Raw genomic sequence first — 21,490 nt, 5'->3', positions numbered from 1 at the left:
ACGATGGAAGTAGTGGCAATGGTTTTCTCTTTCAACAAGGTTCAAACTATTATGCTATGTTTGGTTTGAAGGAAAGAGTAGGGAAAGAAAGGGAAATGCAGAGAAACCTATATAAGATTTGTAAAACTTTTACTTTAAACCAAACATAGCCTTAGGGTTTTGGGTTGAAGAATGATAGGATAATTTTGGGTTAAACATAAAAAACCGTAAAGGAGTAAATTAGCAATGTCCATTAATCTATTTAACGTTATCTCACTGAAATGGGACCAAACACAACCTTACTCGATCAAAACTACGACTCACAACTTTGTAAAATGAGAATGGCTTAAAAAACCGAGGGAGGGAGTGAGGGGTAATTTTATTCCAAATTTACCCTCGTTAGTTTTGATAAATAACAAAATGCCCTTCTATATAATGGCAACTTAAATCTCTTCTTATCTCTCTTCTACAAACTTGAGGTTCCGACTGGGTATTGGGAGCGGAAGAGAAAATGGCAGCTCTCATGGCTTCCCAAACTTCCATCTCTACCTTGTCTGGTAACCCTTACCCTCGCCTACCCAAGCGAGCGGATTCTTCCAACCGTGTAATCCTCTCTCTTTTCGCATCTCCTAAACCTCCTATCGGTCTAGTTCTCCACCGAACCAAACTCGACGTTCTTCGCTCGACCTCAAGACTTACAGTTTGCGCCTTCTCTGCTGCTCCCGTCCTTCCCACCGACCCGTCGGTGGAACCCTCGAATGCTACTCCCTCAACCCTTGTATCTGATTCGACCCGGACTGTCACGAACGTCATCGCCGTGGCTTTGACGCTATCGAAGTTATTCGCAGAGGCAATTCGAGGGTTCGCTCTAAAACTGAGGCAAATTTGCTTGACCCCATCTCCTGAAGAGGTGGCCACAATTCAGACCATCCAAGAGAGCTTGGTTTGCACGGTGGGACCCTTGTTCTTCGCTGCTCTCCGTGATCGCCCTAGTGGGTACTTGAACACGCCTCTTACCGTCGTCGCTTCAGGCATGGCGAAGTGGCTTGACATCTACAGTGGAGTACTGATGGTTCGGGTGTTGCTTAGTTGGTTCCCCAACATTCCATGGGACCGCCAGCCTCTATCGGCTATCAGAGACCTATGCGATCCCTACTTGAATCTGTTTCGGAATATAATCCCGCCGATTTTTGATGCCCTGGATGTCAGCCCTCTGCTAGCATTTGCCGTATTGGGGACTCTTGGTTCGATTCTGAACAACAGTCGGGGAACTTATTGAGGATGAAGATTACTGAGCAACCATTCTTATTATTTTGTATCAGTGTAGTTCGGGAAAGGGTGAGATTACTACAATTTTGTATGCAGATCTTATGTTTTTCTAATTTGGAGATTCTATTATATCATCTTCTTCGTATGATAAAAGACTGGTTTGGAAACTTGTCTATTTGGGATTATCATGGCTGAAATGTTATATGTTTCATTTCCTTTCTTATGTATATGATGCCTTGTGATTCAAACTGTTAATGTTCATCTAAGAAGATTTTCCCGTCAAAAAGACAAAAAAAAAAGGTTCATCCAGAAGAAATGAAATACATGGCGAGTGTTACATAATGACCTTTTCTTAGAGCTGAAATCTTTGTTTGGTGTCTCCATTTCTGCTACAACCAAAACAGGTTCGACCGGCTTAGCCTCTGAATACTGTGCACTTTGTTGAAAACTAAATGAGTAGAAAGTTATTTTTTAATAGGTTATTGTTGCATGTGCTTCGTTCTTTCTGGGAGGGTTGAATTAGGGAATTGAACAGCTTAATTGAAGAAGTTTGAAAAGAAGCATTCAATTGCATTTGAAGGCCCTCATCTGGTAATCTTCACCTTCACTGGATAGGGAGCTCTCCCAAGACAACAATAGAAAATTTATGACTTCCTGACCACAGCTTTACATCTAGGATTACAAACATAATATCTATATTTGCGGGTCATTCTTGGGGCTCCTTGTATTGCAATCAATGACCCAGAATACTTAATAGACATGCTACTCCAATGTAGAGGCTACAAGCTAGGAGAGTGAGGCAATATATGGAAGGCTATCTACATGCAGTCCCGTGGAGAGTGGAGACTTAATGAGAGAGAGGCTTATTAGCCCCTTATCACAAGTTTTGTAGAGAGAGAGAGAGAGAGAGAGAGAGAGACTAGGTTACTGTTCCAAGGTGTTGTCATGACAGATGACTTAATGAGAAAGGGTTTCTGCAGTTTGAAAACCTCTTGAAGTTGGTAGATTAAAGCTTAATTTAGATGGCTGTTCTTTAGGCAACCCTGGAGCTTATGGTGTGGGGGGAGTGGTGAGAGATTCAGATGGGATTTGGGAGATTAATACTCACTCTTTCTAGAAATGTGGGCTGTGGAGATTCCTTGAAAGCTGAGATCAGAACTGTCACTCAGGGCATTAAATTACAGCAGGGTTGGAGGAATGTGAATGTGTATGTGGACTGCCTAACTATTATTTCATTGCTGAACTCACATGAGGAACTGCCTTGGAGATTCAGGGGTTGATGCAGGATCTTTGTGATTCAGCACTATTCTTGCAACCAACTTAGGTCTAGATGTGTAGCACAAACAAAGAACTAACAAAGAAAGAAGAGAAGAGAAGAGAAGAGAAGAGAGGAGATGGAAAAGGGGAATTACTAGACTAAGACCTGTTCCCAAACATAACCCCCCCCCTCCCCCCCAAACATGCAAAATTTCAAAAATACCCTTACTGTACAGAAATGTCCTGTCCAGTAGCAAACTGAACCACACAAAGATTATCTTAAGGTGGATTGAAGACTCTAGGGTCTTCTCAAGTTGATCCACTGCTAACCCAGCTCCCATGTGGGCCTCATGTCTTTGTAATGATGCCAAATGAGCACAGTAACAGCTTTGGTTCTCTTTTGATATGCCTTAAGTTGATCCCTATCAGGGGTATGGTCAAGAATGCCAAAGCCTTAGATTGCGTTTGGTTGCATACACTGAACTGTTGCAAATTTGCACTCTGGTTCAGGTTTGCATCTGTTTGGTAAGAGTTCAAAAATCATTCAAAATTGATCCAAAAATGCATATGGCCCAGGGTTGGCATTGAAAAGAAGAGCAAATTAAGCTTTCAAAAAATTAAAGCAAACTTTGATATCATTATTGGTCAAAGTAAGTAGCATGTCGTTTTGCATCCATTGATTCCATTCTCGGGTGTCTTCTTCCAACTCTGTTGTTGACGATCTCTGAAAACTGATAATCCAATCAAGCTTGTGAACGTTTGATCTACTACTGCCTTCAATCTTTGAAAACTGAGAGAGTAACTCAGTTCTCACTCTCAAGCTTGTACCACATTCAATTTTCCTTTTTGTTTCTCATTTTGATTTTTTTTTTTTTTTTTTGTTTTCTGGTTGCCTGGGAGGGGAGGGAGGGGACAACGGCTCCGAACTACGAACTCTGCCATTGGCGATCTCTGAAAACTGATAATCCAACCAAGCTTGTGAACTCCGTTAGATCTACTACTGCCTTCAATCTTTGAAAACTGAGAGAGGTAACTCAATTCGCACTTGCAAGCTTGTACCACATTTGATTTTCTTTTTGGTTCCTCATTTTGATTTTATTTTCCAGTTGCCTACCTTGATGGAAGAGCGATCTGGCCTTATTCTTCAAATCCATCGTAGTAGTTGGAGAATCTGAAGCAAAATCCTCATTGGTTGCAGATCTAAGGTTTTTCCCTTTCTCAGCCACTACAGTTCCTATATTTATGTATTTCCCTTTCTCCGAGTGTTTTTGAGCCATTTTTTCTCATTCTTCCATTCTTCTCAGTTTTCCTCTGTTCTGCCTTTTCTTTCCTCTCACTTTTCCTTTTCCTCTGTTCTGCCATTTCTCTTAGTTTTCCTCCCAGTTCCGAGTGATTTTGAGTAGATTGGGAGAAATTTCCTAAGCAGATACAATATTGGAATTTGCAATAAAAGAGACTGGATGCCTTCATCGTATATTGGACTGTCATTTCACAATTAGGATTATGGATTTTCAAACCCCATCCAAATATATCTCAAATTCATGTTTCTTTTTTCCTTTCTTGGTTTCTAACATTTCAAGTAAAAACATTATCTAGATATAATAAGGAAAGAAAACTGAAAGTCTTCTAAAACTGTTATAAGTTGGACACAAATCTATTGAATATAAAAAATAAAAAAAGAAAGCCAAAAGTCTTCTAAATTCTTCAATTAAGGAAAAAAAAAAAGAAAGAAGGAAAGAAAACAGTTGTGATTTTCCATTGAAATTTGACTGCAGTAGGTTAAGATTACATCCACATAAAATCAAAATTTGGATTAAGAATCTTATCATTATTTCTCCTGACTAACAAGGCTTTAGATGTGTTGAGATTTGAGACCTTGTTGTGGATTAAGGAAATATAGATCAATTTACTCAAGGTTTATAGTATTGGAAACATAGTGTATTGGAAAGGCAATTTTAAGAGACATATCGGAATATGCCTTGGATACGCATGTATATCGGAGAACAATTAAGATACACATAGATATGCATGGAAACACTATAAATACTTCAATAAATTATAAAAATACATTAATAATACTAAATATAAGACCTTAATGAGGTATGTATACATTGAATTAATATATTTTAATGGTTTTATGAATAAATACATTGTAGTTAATTAAAATTTCATAAAAAACCTATGCTTAAGTATAATTTATAAATTAAAATTCTTAAGTTTTATAGGATGGGAAAAACCCAACTCACCTATCTAACCATAAAGCATGCATTGGCACAACTTCTATGTGGAAATGTAATTAATAATTATTTATTTTTTATTTTAAAAATTTATAGAAAACAAAAATAAAAAATAAATAAACATTGATTAAAGAAGAAATTTCAATTTCTCTATGGATATGATAGATAAATCCATAGATCTAAAGCATATCTTGTCCTTATAGAAAGAGAAAAAAATTACATTTTCAAATTTTTTGTTAATTTATATTTTTCCCAAATATTTTCATGAAATTTCCATAAATATACTCGTAACACAAAAAAAAATGTGACTTTGAATGTAAGAAATGTAGAACAACATAGATTTAAACATTCAAGAAAAAACAAAAAGAAATCACAATATATTATAAAAAATTTGAAAAACTTACCTATTTTTGCCATATTTTTTCAATATTTAAAAAATATTAAAAAAAATTAACGATTCACGTTTGTTTCTTGCAAATTTTTGCATATCTAGCACTTCAGGAACAAGGTTTGGAGTTGAGCCATTTAGGGGGGAGGGGGGGGGTGAAAGAATGCTTATTTAAGGGGAAAGAAACTTGCTTTCCCCCTTTATTTATTTTTTTTTTCCAGTTGTTGGTCATATCTTTTTCGTAGCGCATCGGTCGATATGCTATTGATATGCCCTAATACACTCCCGATACACCCCTGATACAGTGGAAAAAAGGTGATATTGTCGATCTTCCACCATATCTCGTATTGGACTTTTAAAGATACGATACGTATCGAAATTTGAAACCTTGAATTTACTAGGCATTTTTCCTAAAAATGAAATATAAATTAAAAGGAAATTCAAATAGCATACAATTTTTAATTTGATTTTAAATTTCAAAATTGAATTCTCCTTGTGATCAACGACATTTTCACCCTAAATTAGTGAAAACAAATTTCTATTACAATACAAATAAGAATTCCAAAAAAAAGCTTCAAAATATAGTCTCTGTTACACTTGAATTTGCAAAATAAAGACATTAGAATCCCAACTAAGACCTCAAGAACCCAACTACTATTGCTGTCTTAGATTTGGAATTCATTGATGCCAAAACTTGTTTTTCATAGTTGTCAAGGCGATGCCTAGGTGACAAGGCACCCTTGGAGGGCTAACCTCACCTAGTCGCCAAGCAGTTTTGTATACTGTCTTATAAAATACTTTTATATTATTTTTTTTTTGAGATTATAAAATAGACATATTAAACAAAAATATTCATTTTTTGTGTTTATAAACTATTTTCTTATTTGTTAGGGTTTAATCAACACAAACATTGCTAACTGCTATATTGAGTCCTCAAAGACTTCAAAATCTGAATCAATTGGTAAGGGAAGAACCTAAAATTTTGTCTAATCAACATATTTCTTCTTCCACATCTTTTCTTCTTTTCTTCTTTACCTATAACAAAAATATGGGTTCAACCCCTATATTTTTTGAATTTTCTTTTCTTTCTTCTTTTTCTTCTCATAAATATGTTGATTTTCTAGACTTAAACATAAAGTTTATAGTTTTCTTATGAAAATTATGGATAATTATTAAGGAAAGATGGTTATGGAACCTAGGGAACTACCCTAGGATATGTGGTTTTAACTTAAAAAAATCCATCGCCTAGGCAACTAGGTGACAAAGTGCCTCCTTGTTGTCTAGCCTCACCTTGGTACCTTGAAAATTATGCTGCATCTATAGGCTTTATATGTGTTCCATGATACTTCTGTCTGGTAACGATTAGATTTGGAAATCATTATTGCTGTCTTAGGTTGACATCACTTACATGGCATGAATATATGATGATAAGATAATTGCTATCAATTTTTTTATTTTTTTTATCAATAACATAAACTTTATTAAGATTTATGAAGCTTTAGGTACAATAAGGGGGAGATAAAGAGTCTTATCTCCCCATCAGTAAATTACAATGAAAGAAGATTAACAATTAGCCCAAAAAATAGCCTCCCTATTCGCCCCTTGCTTGGCCAACCCCTCTGCAAAAGAATTAGCAGTCCTTTTCACCTAGTTGTATTGTAGCTCAATGCCCTTACATAGCCATAAGATTTTTTTCTTTTCATTATTGTAACTCCACAAGCCACTGTCCTCTTTCTTCAACCAGCTAATCACCACCTTTGAATCACCTTCCAAAATCAGCCGACTGATATTTAGTTCCCTTGCTCTTTGAACCCCTTCCAAAGCTGCAAGGATCTCAGCCCTAATAGAATCTCCTTCTCCAATAGGGCCTGAGAACAAAGCAATAATCCCTTCCTCATTCCTGAAAACTCCCCCAATCCCAGAGAGCCCTGGATTCCTTGTGCTACTGCCATCAAAGTTCACTTTTATAAATCCAGAGGGAGGAGGGGACCACAAGGAACTAAGAGTCCTCTTACACAGAGTAGAGGTTGTTATCTCTTTCTAGTTTCTTAATAGGTCAACTATAGGAAAGTCTGAGAATAGTTCCATAGTTTTTATCCAGTGGGCAGCCCTTAAAAGTATTAGATCTAATAGTTCTTCCAGGGATCTTTCCTTTTCTGAAAATATTTGAGAGTTTCTTTCCTCCCATAGTGATCAACACACGGCTGCCCTAATACTCCACATCATCTTCCCTCGCTTTTTAGGCCATCTGAAAAACGAAGGGGAGAACAAACCTTGGACACTCTCAGGAGGGTTCCAAGTACACCCAAAGCGAGAGAGTACCCACTCCCAAACAGTTTTAGTAACCTTACAAGAGACCAAAAGGTGGTAACCGGATTCCCCATCATCTTTATAGAGAGAGCATCTATTAGGAAGTAAACAAGAATTGGGTCCCTTTTTTTGTAGATCATTTGTATTTATTCTTTCTAGGAAAATTTCCCAACAAAAAAACCCAACTCGAGGAGGAATGGGCTTGCTCCAAATTTCCTTAATCGGAAAGGACACACCAGGAGGGACAGATGACTGAGTTAAGGTTTCAAAAAACGAAGCACAAGAGAAGGTTTCTGAAGTAGAAGGGATCCAAATTCTGGTGTCTTCCCTATTAGGATCAAGGAAGATATTCTCAAGGATGGCTAATAAAGGTAAGAGGATGTCCAAGTCTATATCCCTAATTGCCCTTCGCAGGCCGAGGTTCCACCCAAAACCAGAAGTGGAGTCTGAAGGAACTAAAGAAGAAGAGATAGGTTCATTTTTCAAATCTAATAGAGCATACAAGGAAGGAAATTGGTCCTTTAGAGGTGAAACCCCAACCCAAAGATGTTCCCAAAATTTTATTCAATTGCCATAATTAACACCGTACCTGATCCAAGGGGAGAAAACTGGAAGCAGATCATGGTTGATTTCCACGGAGAAGCAGTTGTAGCCCTTGCCATAATTCCAAAATCCCAACCGTTGTATTCCATCCCATGTATGCTAGCCACGATCTTTGTCCCACATTTTTTCCTTTTCCACTGTGAACCTCCACAACCATTTCCCCAACAATGCCATATTCCTTTTCTTGATGTTTCCAATCCTAAGACCTCCTAGTTTTTTACATCTAATTACCACCTCCCATCTCACCCTATGATCTCTCTTTTCCTCTCCCAGGTCCCACAAAAAATTCTTCATTAATTTTTCCAATAAGTTGGAGACCTTGGTGGGGATCTTATACACTGACAAATAATAAACAGGTAAGTAAGCTAGGGTGGACCTAATCAGAGTGACTCTCCCTCCTAAGGAAAGATAATTTATCTTCCAGGACGTAAGCCTCTTCTCAAATCTCTCCACTACCGGAGTCCAATAGCTTTCATTCTTAGGGTTCCTAAAGGGAGGCCCAAGTACGTCAAAGGCCAATCTGATATTGCACAACCTAACGCCTGCATAATCCCTTAACTCCCTCCTCCACATTCACCCCCACCACACAACTCTTATCAAAGTTCACCTTGAGGTTAGACATCTACTCAAAAAGTTGTATTGCTAATTTTAAATTCCGGATCCAGCTTATATTTTCACCCTCACAAAACAAAATTGTGTCATGTGCAAACTGGAGATGTGTCAGTGGTACCTCCTCCCTGCCAACTCTCCACCCTTTTATTAAATTCCTTGATGCTCTATGGGTCAATCTCCCAAGTATATCAGTCATCAGTGTAAAAAGAAAGGGGGAGAGTGGGTCTCCTTGTCTTATACCTCTCAAAGTAGGAAAAAAGTCAACCACCATTCCATTCACCAGTGTAGAATGGTGACAAGTCCTAATACAACCCCAAATCCATTTACACCACCTTTCTCCAAACCCATAGCTTCTCAACACCTCCACTAAAAGAGACCAATCCACTAAGTCATAAGCCTTCTCCAAGTCCAATTTGCATACCACTCCCTTCTTCTTAGACTTCTTGAAGCTCTCTAGACTCTCATTTGCAATGAGGATTTGATCAGTGATATGTCTTCCCTCTACAAATGCTCCTTGGTTGGGTGCAATAATAGAGGGGAGGACCTTCTTTATCTTGAGGGACAACACTTTTGCAATTACTTTATACAAGCTATTCACCAAACTAATAGGTCTGAAATCCTTAGGTTGTGATGCCTCTTTCTTCTTTGGGAACAAAGCAATGAAAGTTGAGTTCAAGCCCAGATTAATTATTCCCCTATTGTAAAACTCCTCGAAGACTGACCTAAGATCCTTCTCCACTATATCCCAACAATACTGATAAAAAGCCATTGTGAAGCCATCTGGGCCTAGAGCTTTTGTCCTATCCATTGAGAATATTGTTGCCTTTATCTCTTCCGAATCAAACCTCTTTGCCATTGAATGGAAAAATCTAGTGTTTCTATCTCCCTCCTTTAGCCACTTGCACCTTGATTTTTACCTCCAACTTATTTCCTCCTTAATCAGAATATCTTCCATCTGCCTCCTCAACTCCCATCTCATTTTCTTGTCTTCCTCTCCAAAGGATCCAATTTCTTCCTTCATATCCAAATCCTCAATCTGCTCTAGCAGGACTTGTTTCCTTTCCTTTGTTCTCCCAAACTCCAACCTATTCCACTCCTTTAATTGTGATTTTAGAAATTGAAGTTTCTTGTGGAACCTCATTCCCTCCCACTCTACTACCGGATTAGATTGCTCCAACCACTCCCTGATCTTCTCACTGAATCCCGGATGGGTCAACCACATATTTTCAACCTTAATGGAGTGGGTCCATCACTTCTCAATTCGTCCTTGCACATCATTATAGGCCAATGGTCTGAAGTAATTCTTGGGAGTGCCCTAGATACTAGGTTACCCCAATGTTCCTCCCAGTCTGTTGAGAACAAGAATCTGTCCAGCTTGGAGCATACTGGCCTCAACTGAAGGTTGGACCAAGTGAAGTTGTTATTTAGGAGTGGAATTTCTTTAAGCTCAAAAGTATCCACAAAATGGTTGAACTTTCTCATGCTAGTTGTCACTCTCTGTCTAAGGTTGTTGGTTTCCTCTGTAAACCGCACTACGTTAAAATCCCCTCCCACACACCACAGTCCCTCCTAGAGGCTCCTAACATCACTCAATTCCTCCCACAATTTCTTCCTCTGCCTGTAGTCATTGGGGCCATAAACGTTTGTTAGTACCCGTCTTCCACCTACCTGAACTTTAGGGAAACAGAGTAATCACCTATTAGCTCCTCCAAACCGATTAGTATATCTTCTTTCCACAGTGTTACAATCCCGCCTAAGGATCCCCAAGATGGAGCAGCCACCCGCTCGATTCCCTTATCTCTCCACACACTCCTTGCCCATCTGCAATCAAGATCCATTCTTTTAGACTCCTGGATCATTACCACAGCCGGGTTAAACTTCTTAATCACCTCTTTAATTGTTGCTCTCTTCCTAACACTACCCAAGCCCTTCACATTCCAACTTAGAATTCTCATTTTAACTTCTCAAGCTCAATCCCAATTCTTCCACCCTCTACTTAACCCCTTTCCTTCTTTCCCCTCTCACCTCAAACTTCTTGTCCCCCTCAATATCACTTTTCAACCTCTCTACTTCACTCAACTTTCTTTTCTTTACCTTGCTATCGTCTTTTTTATGCAGATAAACTTTTAGATCATTTGGATTCTTCAGTCTACACCCCAACTTTTGCACAAATTCTGCAACTGATTCTTCCTTGCTAGTTTCCTCCTTATCTAAAGTTCCTCTCTTTTCACTCCCAGGGATCTTCTCACTCCTTTCCTTATTTAATTTCCTCCATCATTTGTCCTTTCTATCCCTTCTGTAAATCCCCTCTGCATTTCCTTCCTTTCCACTTCACCCATTAGACCCTCAATGATTTCCCAAATCTGTCTCCCTACAAGTTTTCTCCACCACTTCCTCCCCTTTCCTTATCCCCTTGTTCCCTCACTATGGCTTTCTGACCATGGGCCTCAGACACTTGGTTCGGAAAGGAATCTGGAACAAGGGACACAGAGCATTCATCAGTAGAAAAAACTGAATTGACAGAGTTAATAGAAATACCTGAAGTCAACTGAAGGTGGAGAGGGTATTCAAACGAGGAACATTGGTTGTCACTTCCTGTTCAGAGAATTTGGAGCTCTCTATCTCCTCAGATTGGAGGAAATTAATCCCCGTCACTTGGTCTGCACAAAGACCTCTTCCTATACCCAATTGTTTACCTCTCTGTGATGTACTCTTGTTCATTTCAGAGTAAACTCAGGCTGACTCCTCGAATTCTTGCAAGACACTAGAACTTGGGAGGGGCACGCCCAGTTTTGGGCCAAGGACTGCTCTGTTATAGGTGTTTGTTTCATTCACCCACTCCTCCCCTTTTTCTTTTTGTTCCCCCACTGCCTCCTCAAGAAACAGAAGTTCCAGATTTAACGTTCCCCTGTTTTGATCTTCAACATTATCTTCATTTTCCGAGCTGCCCAAACTTACAAACTCTTCTGAGTTTTCATCACAATCATTCTCTAAGCTGCAGCTTATCTATCCTTTGTCTTCCTCTTCCCTCTCTTCCATTCTGTTCCTTGCATAACGCGGGTTTGGGCGATCAAGACCAAGGCTTTTCTGCTCGTCACCAGCCTATCAGTTAATCATCCAAAAAACAAAAGATAGCTGTTATCAATTGAGGAGGTTTAGCTGTGGTATGACTAAGGGGGTGTGGGTTAATTGTGAAATGATAATTGGTAAATGGGGCCTATCACACAGTCTGTTGGTGCAATCCTCCATTCCATATCTCCCAACAAAGAGAAGTAGAGGTGTGACTTTTTGTTCAGATATATAGAAAGATATCATGAGATGTTAGCATCTAATGGGATCAGTTTTATTTGGATTTTGTTGGCATGGAAATTATCATGAGTTTCATCCTAGAAGCATGGAATTGTTAAATGTTCTTGAAATGGATGATGAAATGAAATCCAAGGCCATGGCTTAATTTGACCTTTGTGCATATTTTGCGAAGTGCTAGAGATAGTCAATGGATTAGATGGTCAAAAAAATGTAATAGGCTATTTATTTTCGCTTAAAATTGAACTTTCTGAAGAGTCGAAAAGATGGAAAGCAAAAGATTTTGATTTGCATTTACTATGATGGGAGAAAAGCTTAAACATGTCATACACAAGTAACCAACCCCAGACCCATTTTTGGCCCACTTTGGTTTCATATGCTAAAGGGGGTAAAGCTAGAACTAGAGACTAAGAAAGGCTAATCTTATACCTATTTGTATTGCTACTGTAGCATGTAATTTATACAACTCCACCTGAAAATAAGCTGTCATCACTACCATTACTATTGGTTTTATTATTACTCTTGTTCATATTGCTTCTGCTGCTATTGCTATTGCAAGTCTTTGATGATAAGTGAAACTTATCTCCTTAGGGAGCCATTCCTTACACCTAAAAACGATCCTCCAAGAACCTATAATTGCTAACTGAATTGGTATTATTTGCTCACCAACCCCATTAGGGTGATGAAATATGTTGAGAATAATGACAATTGGTTTTATTATTACTCTTGTTGATGTTGCTTCTGTTGCTATTGCTATTGCAAGTCTTTGATGATAAGTGAAACTTATCTCCTTAGGGAGCCATTCCTTACACCTAAAATCGATCCTCCAAGAACCTATAATTGCTAACTGTATTGGTATTATTTGCTCACCAACCCCATTAGGGTGATGAAATATGTTCAGAATAATGACAATTGGAACCATAGATCTGTACCAGTTATAACCAAGGATTAAAGCATCGGCATCAGGTATCGTATTAGACAATTTAGATGCAGATACGGATATGGATACACTTTGGAAATGTATGGATACAGACAAAAAATATGAAAATGCATGGATATGTTAGGAAAATACATACAAATTCTACAAACACATTAATAACACTAAATTTAAGACCAAAATAGTCGCAAATAGTATATAAATACATAGAAATATATATTTTAATACATGAAGAAATATATTATAATAAATATACCAGGATGTGTAGATATCATATAATTTTATTTCTAGTGCATTAGTCAAGACCAAGGTTTTAGATACGATACGCCCAACTATAAAATTTCGATACGAGATTAGTGCATTAGTCAAGACCAAGGTTTTAGATACGATACGCCCAACTATAAAATTTCGATACGAGATTCGATGGAAAATTGGCAGTATCATCATTTTTCTATCGTATCAGGGGGATATCAGGGTTGTATCAAATTGAAAAAAAGGGGCGGGGGGAAGCCAGCCTCTTTCCCCTTAAATAAGCATTTTTCACCCCAAATGACTCTAAAACTCCAAAGCTCATTCCTAGAGTGCTAGATATGCAAAAACTTCACAAGAAACAAGCGTGAATCGTTAATTTTTTTAAGATTTTTTAAATTAAAAAAAATATATGGCAAAAATAGGTTCAATTTTTTTATAATATCTTGTAATTTCTTTTTCTTCTTGAATGTTTAAATCTATATTGATCTACATTTCTTACATTCAAAATCACTTTTTTTTTGTGTTATGAGTAGATCTATTGAAATTTCATGAAGATATTTGGGGAAAATATAAATTAACAAAAAATGTGAACATGTAATTTTTTCTCTTCCTATAAAGACTTAATATGTTTTCAATCTATGGATTTATCTATCACATCCATAGAGATATTGAAATTTCTTCTTTTATATATTTTTTTTTGATTTTTTTTATATTTTTAGAATTAAAACATAAATAGTAATTAATTATATTTTACCATTTGATGATAATGACTGAATATATTAGAGTTTTATGGATGATCTATAGTATCCACAAAGCAATTGAAATTTTTTCTTTAATAATTATTTTTTTACTTTTATATTTTTAGAATTACAAATAAATAATAATTAATTAAAATTTATCATTTGACCACAATGGTTGAATATATTATAATTCTATGGATGATCTATCATATCCACTAATCAATTGAAATTTCTTCTTTAATGACTAATTTTTGAATATAGTATATAATGTTTATTTAATTTTTTTTATAATTTTTAAAAATAAAAAATAAATAATAATTATTTAAATAATAAATAATTATTAAGAATATTTTTATTTAGAAATGCCAATGAATGCTTTATGGGTAGATAGGAGAGTTGCGTTTTTCCCATCCCATAAAACTTACGAATTTTAATTTATAAATTATAGTTAAGCATAGGTTTTTAATGAAATTATAATTAACTACAATGTATTTATTCGTAAAGCCATTAAAAGATTTTAATTTAATGTATCTATACCTCATTGAGGTCTTATATTTAGTATTTTTTATGTATTTTTTATGATTTATTGAAGTATTTATAATGTTTCTATGCGTATCTGAGTATGTTAATTTTTATGTGATGTGCATGTGTACCCAAGGTGTATCCCGATACATCTCTCAAAATTGCCTTTTTGATACAGTTAGTGTTTCCGATACTTTAAACATTGGTCAAGAGTCCAAGACAGTAAAGACATGTGCATATTATATTTTAATTATTATATCAATTTTTTTTATTTTATTATTTAATTTTTTAACATTAAAAAAATCAACTAAATATTAAATTATCAAATGCAAATTAAAATATCATTTAATAATTTATAAAAATATAATCTTAACTTAAAGTATATCAAATTTGGTAAAATTTCTAAGATACATATCGTATATAAATTCATAGTTTTTAATTACTAAAATAATTATTCCATTATTAATATTTTATTTTTATAAATTATATGAAATAAAAAATCATTTTTTTAAATAAATGTAGATTAGTGGATTTGATAAATTCAATTTAATATTATATTCTTCAATATTTTTATAACCAATATTTTTATTTGTTGTAAATAGTAAATATATTGTTACTAATTATTAATGTAAACTAAATCATGCATTAATAATTTGTAAAATATATAAAAATTTTATGATGCATATAATGTGGAAAGTTACTATTTTTGTATAAATTTCTATTATTAATATTTTATTTGTATACATTTCTTGATATTAAAAATCATCTTTTTATGTAAATGTGGATTTGGTAGATTATTTGTTATCTTGGTTTATAAATTACTATTTTTGAATATCATTGTTTTGAGTGGTTAAAGTTATTAAATATAAATGTGTTTTTTTTTTATTTAAATTGCATGTAGACGCAAAAAGATACTAAAATTTATTTTATTTTATTTAGTACCACAAGATACGCGGCTTGATGGTTTAGAGGCCCACCATAAGTTGTTGCGCTTTGGGTGGCCATAGTTCGAATCACTATGTTATGCTTTTGTAGACAATAGAAGGATGTGGTGTATCGTGCATTTCGACCCGTACGGTGTGCATCGATTGATACAATGCGATACAGGTTAATACACATCCGTATCAGTTCAATATAAACAACATGCAGATACACTAGTGTATCCCGCATCGCAATTGCTTGATATCGATACGATACGTGCTCATATATTGATATTTAAATCCTTGTTTATAACTAGTCCTATCACCTTGAATAGCATTCTTTGTCATGAAAGATCAGACTCCTTCCATGACCTATAACTAAGTGTGTATAATTTAGTTTGAAGTTTACTATTTAGTTATCAAAAATTAAATTAAAAAAACTAATATAGGTCTTGCATCTTTTTAATTAACAATCTATTCTGATCTTTTTTTTTGAAAATCATTATTAATTTATGTTCTTTTAATTTGATTTAAGATATTAAACGAGATCTTATTTGTAAACAATAACCCACTTTATTTAGTATTTACTATTTATCTAATAAATCTATTTTGAGTTATTTATTTTTAAAAGTTAAGTTAGGCTTGTAATTAATAAAGTATTTTCTTTTTGAAAAAACCATTTAAAAACAAACATGGGTTTATGGTAATCTTTTAATAGGTCCCACCATTTGTATTTAATAGACTATGGATAAACATGTGTTACGCTAATAAATAACTGTTTATTGAGAATGTTTAGGAGTAAAATTACCCACTTTTTGAATCATATTTCTTGAATTAATAGGATGCCACGTGTTTGAATAGTGGTAGTGGTTGTGAAATTTAGCGGCAACTTCTAAAAAAATGCCACATGTCTAAATGGTGAGGGGTTGTAGCCTAGTAATGGGCTATGGGGTTTAACAAAAATTTCTTATAAATTGTCATGTGTCTACCTTTCAAGAAAATGAGAATGCCACTTGTCTAAATAGTGGTTATGGGTTGTGGGCTTTAACAAATTCTCAAAAAATTCCACGTGTCTAGATTTCCAGAAAAATGAGAATGCCACATGTCTAAATGGTGGGGGTTGTAGCCTATATATATATATATATATATATATATATGTATGTATGTATGTATGTATATATCTTAGATTTCAAAGGATTGCATTAAGTCATACTTTTCTTCCCCTAGAAATGCATGAGAAATTGAGAGGTTGGAAGCTATAAGTTGATAAGGTGTTGAAGTTGAAGCTGAAGGAGAGAGGTCTATTGAAGGTAAAAAAGAACCTAAAAGCGTATAGATGGAGAAAATTTTTCACCAAGGAAGGGGACAGGAATCTACTTTTAAACTCTTAATTGGTGGCATTATTTTTAATGGTTAAAGTAGCACTTTGCGAACTCTTTTCGAGTACCCTAGAAGTTAATTTTACTTGATCTTGAAGATAGATTTAGACTTTGATGCAGTTATATTATCATGGTAAAAAAATCATGACTTTCTGTAGGAGCCTTAGAAGATAGAATTTGGTAGTGAGAGACAAACATTCATATAAGACGGGTTAAATGATATGCTAATGGCTTGGCAGTGGCAGGCTTAGCTAAGCAAGTGGTTCAAAGACGTGTATTGGTCACAATTGTAATAGTGTTAGGGTGTTTCGGTTTGTAATGGGTTTGTGGTTTCTCACAACTTCTTGTTGTAATCCTTTTATATTTTTTAATCTCTTTTTTTTGAACAACAGCAAAAATAATTCATTAATAAGGAAGCAAATTAAGCATAAGCACAAGGAGAGAGAACCTCTCTTATCTGTCCCAGAAAAAAAATATTTTTCTATTTTGCTGGTTAAAAGAAAGACTAACATAGAAACACATCATTTTAAAGGAGAAGAATGTGCAAAGAAAACTAAACAGAAACTTGACAAAATCTTGGGTGGGGTCAACACCCTAGCCATCCTCTAGGGCAGGGTAATTGTTTAGAATGGTTTTCCTAGCTCCCATGAAGTGTTCGTATTCTATAAGAAATCTAAGTTCTCACTTTCTTCCTCCCAACTTTGTGTTTTTTCTACTTTGTGGTTGTTCTATTACTTTTCAGTTAATGTTCAGTCTTATAACCATGATAGGATTTGTATTTATCCAATGGTTTAAAAGTCACTCCAAGGTTTCACAAGCAAGGATTAGGTAACCATGATAGGATTTGTATTAATGCTTCAACTGATCCTTTTTAAACATCTCAGTAGAATGGCAGGAACTGTTACAAACTTGGCTCCTCTTGTGGGATACTTTAAAAGGCTCTAGGTCATTGATGGCATTCAGGTTCTTTGACAATATGGGTTGTTGTGAGATCATTTGTCCCTCAGTTCATAGAAAAAGCATGTTGTCAGCATTGTCAAGCTTAAGTCATCAAAGCAGTAGGCAAGTTTTATCATATGATGTCATAATTGGAGATGCCATTCTACAAAATTCTTCATTCTTGAATCATCTTTCCTCCATCAACAGCTCAGTTGATGCTGGATGGTAGAAACATTTCTTGAATGGTTTGTAGTCTGGAAGGACAAATTTGTCTTATGAACCTATATCGTTCAAATGCTGAAGTTCATTTGATTTTCTGAATCTGTCATATTTGGACTACATGTTATCCAAGGCATGCCTAATTGGCTTATCCTGAATTCCTGATCAAGTACATGTTGCTTCGTTCCTTCCCTGTATAGTGCTTTGTTTATAAAGCAATGGATTCCATTTAACTAGTTGTTCTTGATCTCTTCTTACAATATTCCAATTGATCTATAAGCCTCAAACCATTTAAATGTTTGCAAGTTGACTACATGTTTATTATGTTAGACAGTGTATGCCCTTAGATCTAATTAGATTGATGTACAAATACATTTAATGTAAATGAATAAAAGTACATTATTGTCCAATGCTGATATTAGTATGTTTTTGTGAAATTACCCCGTAAACTGGACACTTATGAGACTTGTGTTAGTCTAGAATATTTATAGCCGTTGGATAGACATTGGTGAGTTTATCTTGCCAAGGCTGATACTGATGTGTTACCAAAGAAGTTGGGGCAGCTTATCTCAATTGTTAGGGTTAGGCCCAAAGCACATGTAGTGTGCGTTTAGATAAAACATTGAACCCGAGTCATTTTTCTAGTTATGCCTTGAGCTTGGAGATTTATGGGTAAAATTAGAAAGTTACACAACCCCTAAACTTGATTATGGTATTACACTAGGTGTTGGATTGGGCCATCTTTGATATACCAATAAATGAAATCCAACAAGGGTCAAAAGTTAGATATGTTGGGACAATCTGAAAATTCATCTGAGTGGGTGATCATAGTGATATGATCGGCCCCTTTGTCGGACAAAATGAATGATAGAATTTACACTCTCTCTGATGGAAATTAGATGTAAAAAATGTTTGCAAAAGTTTTTAATTCCTATGATCCATCTGAGTAGAGAGTGTGACATTATACCTTGTAGTCAAGGGAGAGGTTTTTCCCTATCAGACAGTGTTTGATCATTACCTAATGGGCTTTATTTTACTTAAGTCTATTATCCTTTGGTTTTTATAGGATGGTTGAGTTCAAGGATTATTTAAGTGTAGATGTTGGGTCTATATTGAGCTCATAGTGATGTGCTCAGGGGTTCATTGCATTTAGTAGTGAATTCAATCGAGCCTTTTCATAGAGGTTGGGCTAAACCCATGTGGACTTATGTAAAGTCATTGTAGAGTCGCACGCCATACAAATCAGGCCTAAGTTGGCCATCTTAGGTCATGAGCCTTTGAAGAAAATGGGCCTAAGGCCCATTATTAATAAGATTAAGTAAGTTGCTACATGACAACTGTCAAATCTGAGTTTGAAAATGGGTAGAGTACCCATCATCTTAGGAGGATAAGGCTTATCTTTTAATAGAGTTCAAATCCAAATTAAATTTGGATAATCTCTTATTTTGATTAAGAGAGTGCTCCATATGGAGATAAAAGAAGAATAGGGCGAACCGGACTAAAAGACCACTCTCTCTTATTCTCTCTCATTCTCTTTTGTCTTTCAAGAAACCCTATCATGACCTAGGCTTTCGATGACTACTAGACATTTCTTTTGATTTTTGCAAGAAAGATTCAGAGGAATTTTAGGCTCACCTTCCCTAATTCGATCCAAGCAATTGGGTTGCAGTTTTGCTGAAAACTATGTTGTCAAATAAGCTTCGCCTATACACTATGTCATTTTTAGTGGATGTTAGTTTTAAGACCGATTTAGACGTGAACTTCCACATTGAGATCTGCGTTTGTAGTATCCGTATCAGGTACACATCTCCATCTTTGTTTGGTTTCAAATTTGGTCCGATTGTGCAAGATCAATCCAGAAAAATGCAATTTTTCAAAACATAGGTAATAGAAGGATCAGAAAATTTTTGAAATTCTGCCTAACCATCTAACATGGTTTGGCGATCTATATGATGGATCCTAACCCTTCCAACATCTTATAGATTATATCTTTCAATATCAAATTGAATGTGACAAGAGGATATTTACATTTTACAGATGAGAAGATTGAAATTGTACCAAATTGCTTGGTATGGGGTGAGTTGAAGAATTATTTCCCCACCATTTTCTGTCTATTGCTTGAAGACCATATTTTTAAGGGATTTTTGGACTGCAATCCCCCCTCAGAAATTGAATTTGCAGCCCCTCGTATAAACCGCTTCCTGCCCAGTATCAATCCACGGGCGGGATTCAGTCCACCCCTAGTCTACTAGTAGCTCTACCTGGGGGTCGACTGAACGGTTATTAAAACCCCTATTTTTAACAGAACTGAATTTATTTAATGGGTACAAAGGTGCTCGCAGGTATTTTGGGCCTTAGCCAAGTGGTTTACCAGCTCTAATATAAGGCTAAAGCATGAATTGAAGGGTGGTTCAGTTGTAATTTAACATGTTGAAGAATCGATGAATTGAGGGGAAATACTTGTATTTAAATAGATGAATTGAGGGTGGTTTAGCTGTAATTTACAAGCAGAAGCATGAACAGAGGGTGGTTAATTTACATGTTGAAACGTGTAGAGTTGTAATTTACGAGTTGAAGCGTGAATTAAAGGGTGATTCAGTTGTAATTTACAGGTTGAAGTGTGAATTGTGGGTGAGCAACGATCAAGTGTTTTGCATGCACTATGCCAAACAAGATTGAAACATTTTATACATGGAAAACCAAGCCGATTTTGTATTCAAATCAACTAGACAGTTTTGCATTGCACAGTTCTCTTAGTATTTGTAGTTGACCAAAAAACCTCAAAGATCAAGCACCATGTACGGTGGAAACCTTGCACAAAAGGAAATATAATGTTTTTTATTTTGGTGGGGAGTGAATACCTTGCAATAATAGAAAAGGCAAAAATTTGAACAAACTAACAAAAACAAAAAACCATTGCTAAGCGCAGGGACAAAAGAAACAAGATCAAACGACTTACAGTGAAAAGAATCAAGGAGAAACTCAGGTTCCGAGCAAAAATATGAAAGAAAAGGACTCTGATTCATTCTCTTTAACAATAAAGAAGTGATCGGACGAAAGCCGTAGCTGAAGAAGAGAGGAGAGACTAAAGGAGGGAGAGGAGAAGAAGATGATGATGATGATTAATGACTGCTGGTTGATTTTTTGTCAAGATGATGACTAATGATCACCGGTTGATTGATACGTAACTTGGGAGAACTCACCCCTAAAAGCTAGCTGTTAGAGGGAGGGAATCCAAGCACATTTATATCCCACAACAGCATCCCATTCTACTGATTGGGATATCTTACAATAGCATCCCATACTATCACATGGGACAAATGAATCATAACATCCCATCATGCTTCTACAGTCCCAGTGCCCACGTGGCCTCACTTTGCACTAGTCCACTTAGTATCGGCCGAACACTGCAATACCGACATCACCACCTGTGCCGCACGATTGCAACTGGGAGGCATAGTATAGGCTCTGATACCATTTGATACATAACTTAGGAGAACTCATCCCTAAAAGCTAACTGTTAAGAGGGAACCCAAGCACATATATATATATCCCACAATAGCATCTCATTCTACCAATGTGGGATACCTCACATTAGTATCCCATACTACTAACATGGGA

The 21,490-nt window shown here is 35.8% G+C and overlaps 1 protein-coding gene across 8 annotated transcripts; it reads left to right on the top strand.

Moving 5' to 3' along the window:
- The first annotated feature begins 437 nt into the window (after positions 1-437).
- On the top strand, positions 438-20,594 carry LOC148852627 (ylmG homolog protein 1-2, chloroplastic-like). Of its 8 annotated transcripts, none has more exons than XM_088944373.1 (4): positions 438-1,317; positions 3,411-3,534; positions 3,612-3,710; positions 19,907-20,594. In XM_088944373.1, the coding sequence occupies exon 1, from the start codon at positions 491-493 to the stop codon at positions 1,256-1,258; it is 768 nt and encodes a 255-aa protein (XP_088800499.1). In that variant the 5' UTR covers positions 438-490; the 3' UTR covers positions 1,259-1,317; positions 3,411-3,534; positions 3,612-3,710; positions 19,907-20,594. The 8 variants fall into 8 exon arrangements, with proteins under 8 accessions (XP_088800499.1, XP_088800498.1, XP_088800500.1 ...); XM_088944372.1 differs by having other exon boundaries at positions 3,406-3,534; XM_088944374.1 differs by lacking the exon at positions 19,907-20,594 and adding an exon at positions 17,596-18,283 and having other exon boundaries at positions 3,406-3,534.
- Positions 20,595-21,490: the final 896 nt, after the last annotated feature.

This window comes from Nelumbo lutea, chromosome 5, assembly GCF_056320005.1.
Source record: "Nelumbo lutea isolate HS-2025 chromosome 5, American lotus-T2T, whole genome shotgun sequence".
Classification (NCBI taxonomy): domain Eukaryota; kingdom Viridiplantae; phylum Streptophyta; class Magnoliopsida; order Proteales; family Nelumbonaceae; genus Nelumbo; species Nelumbo lutea.
This window is presented reverse-complemented; position numbering and strand designations above follow the sequence as displayed.

Excerpts from the sequence above, each read along its gene's own strand:
- LOC148852627 (XM_088944378.1), top strand. The coding sequence starts at position 491 with ATGGCAGCTCTCATGGCTTCCCAAACTTCCATCTCTACCTTGTCTGGT.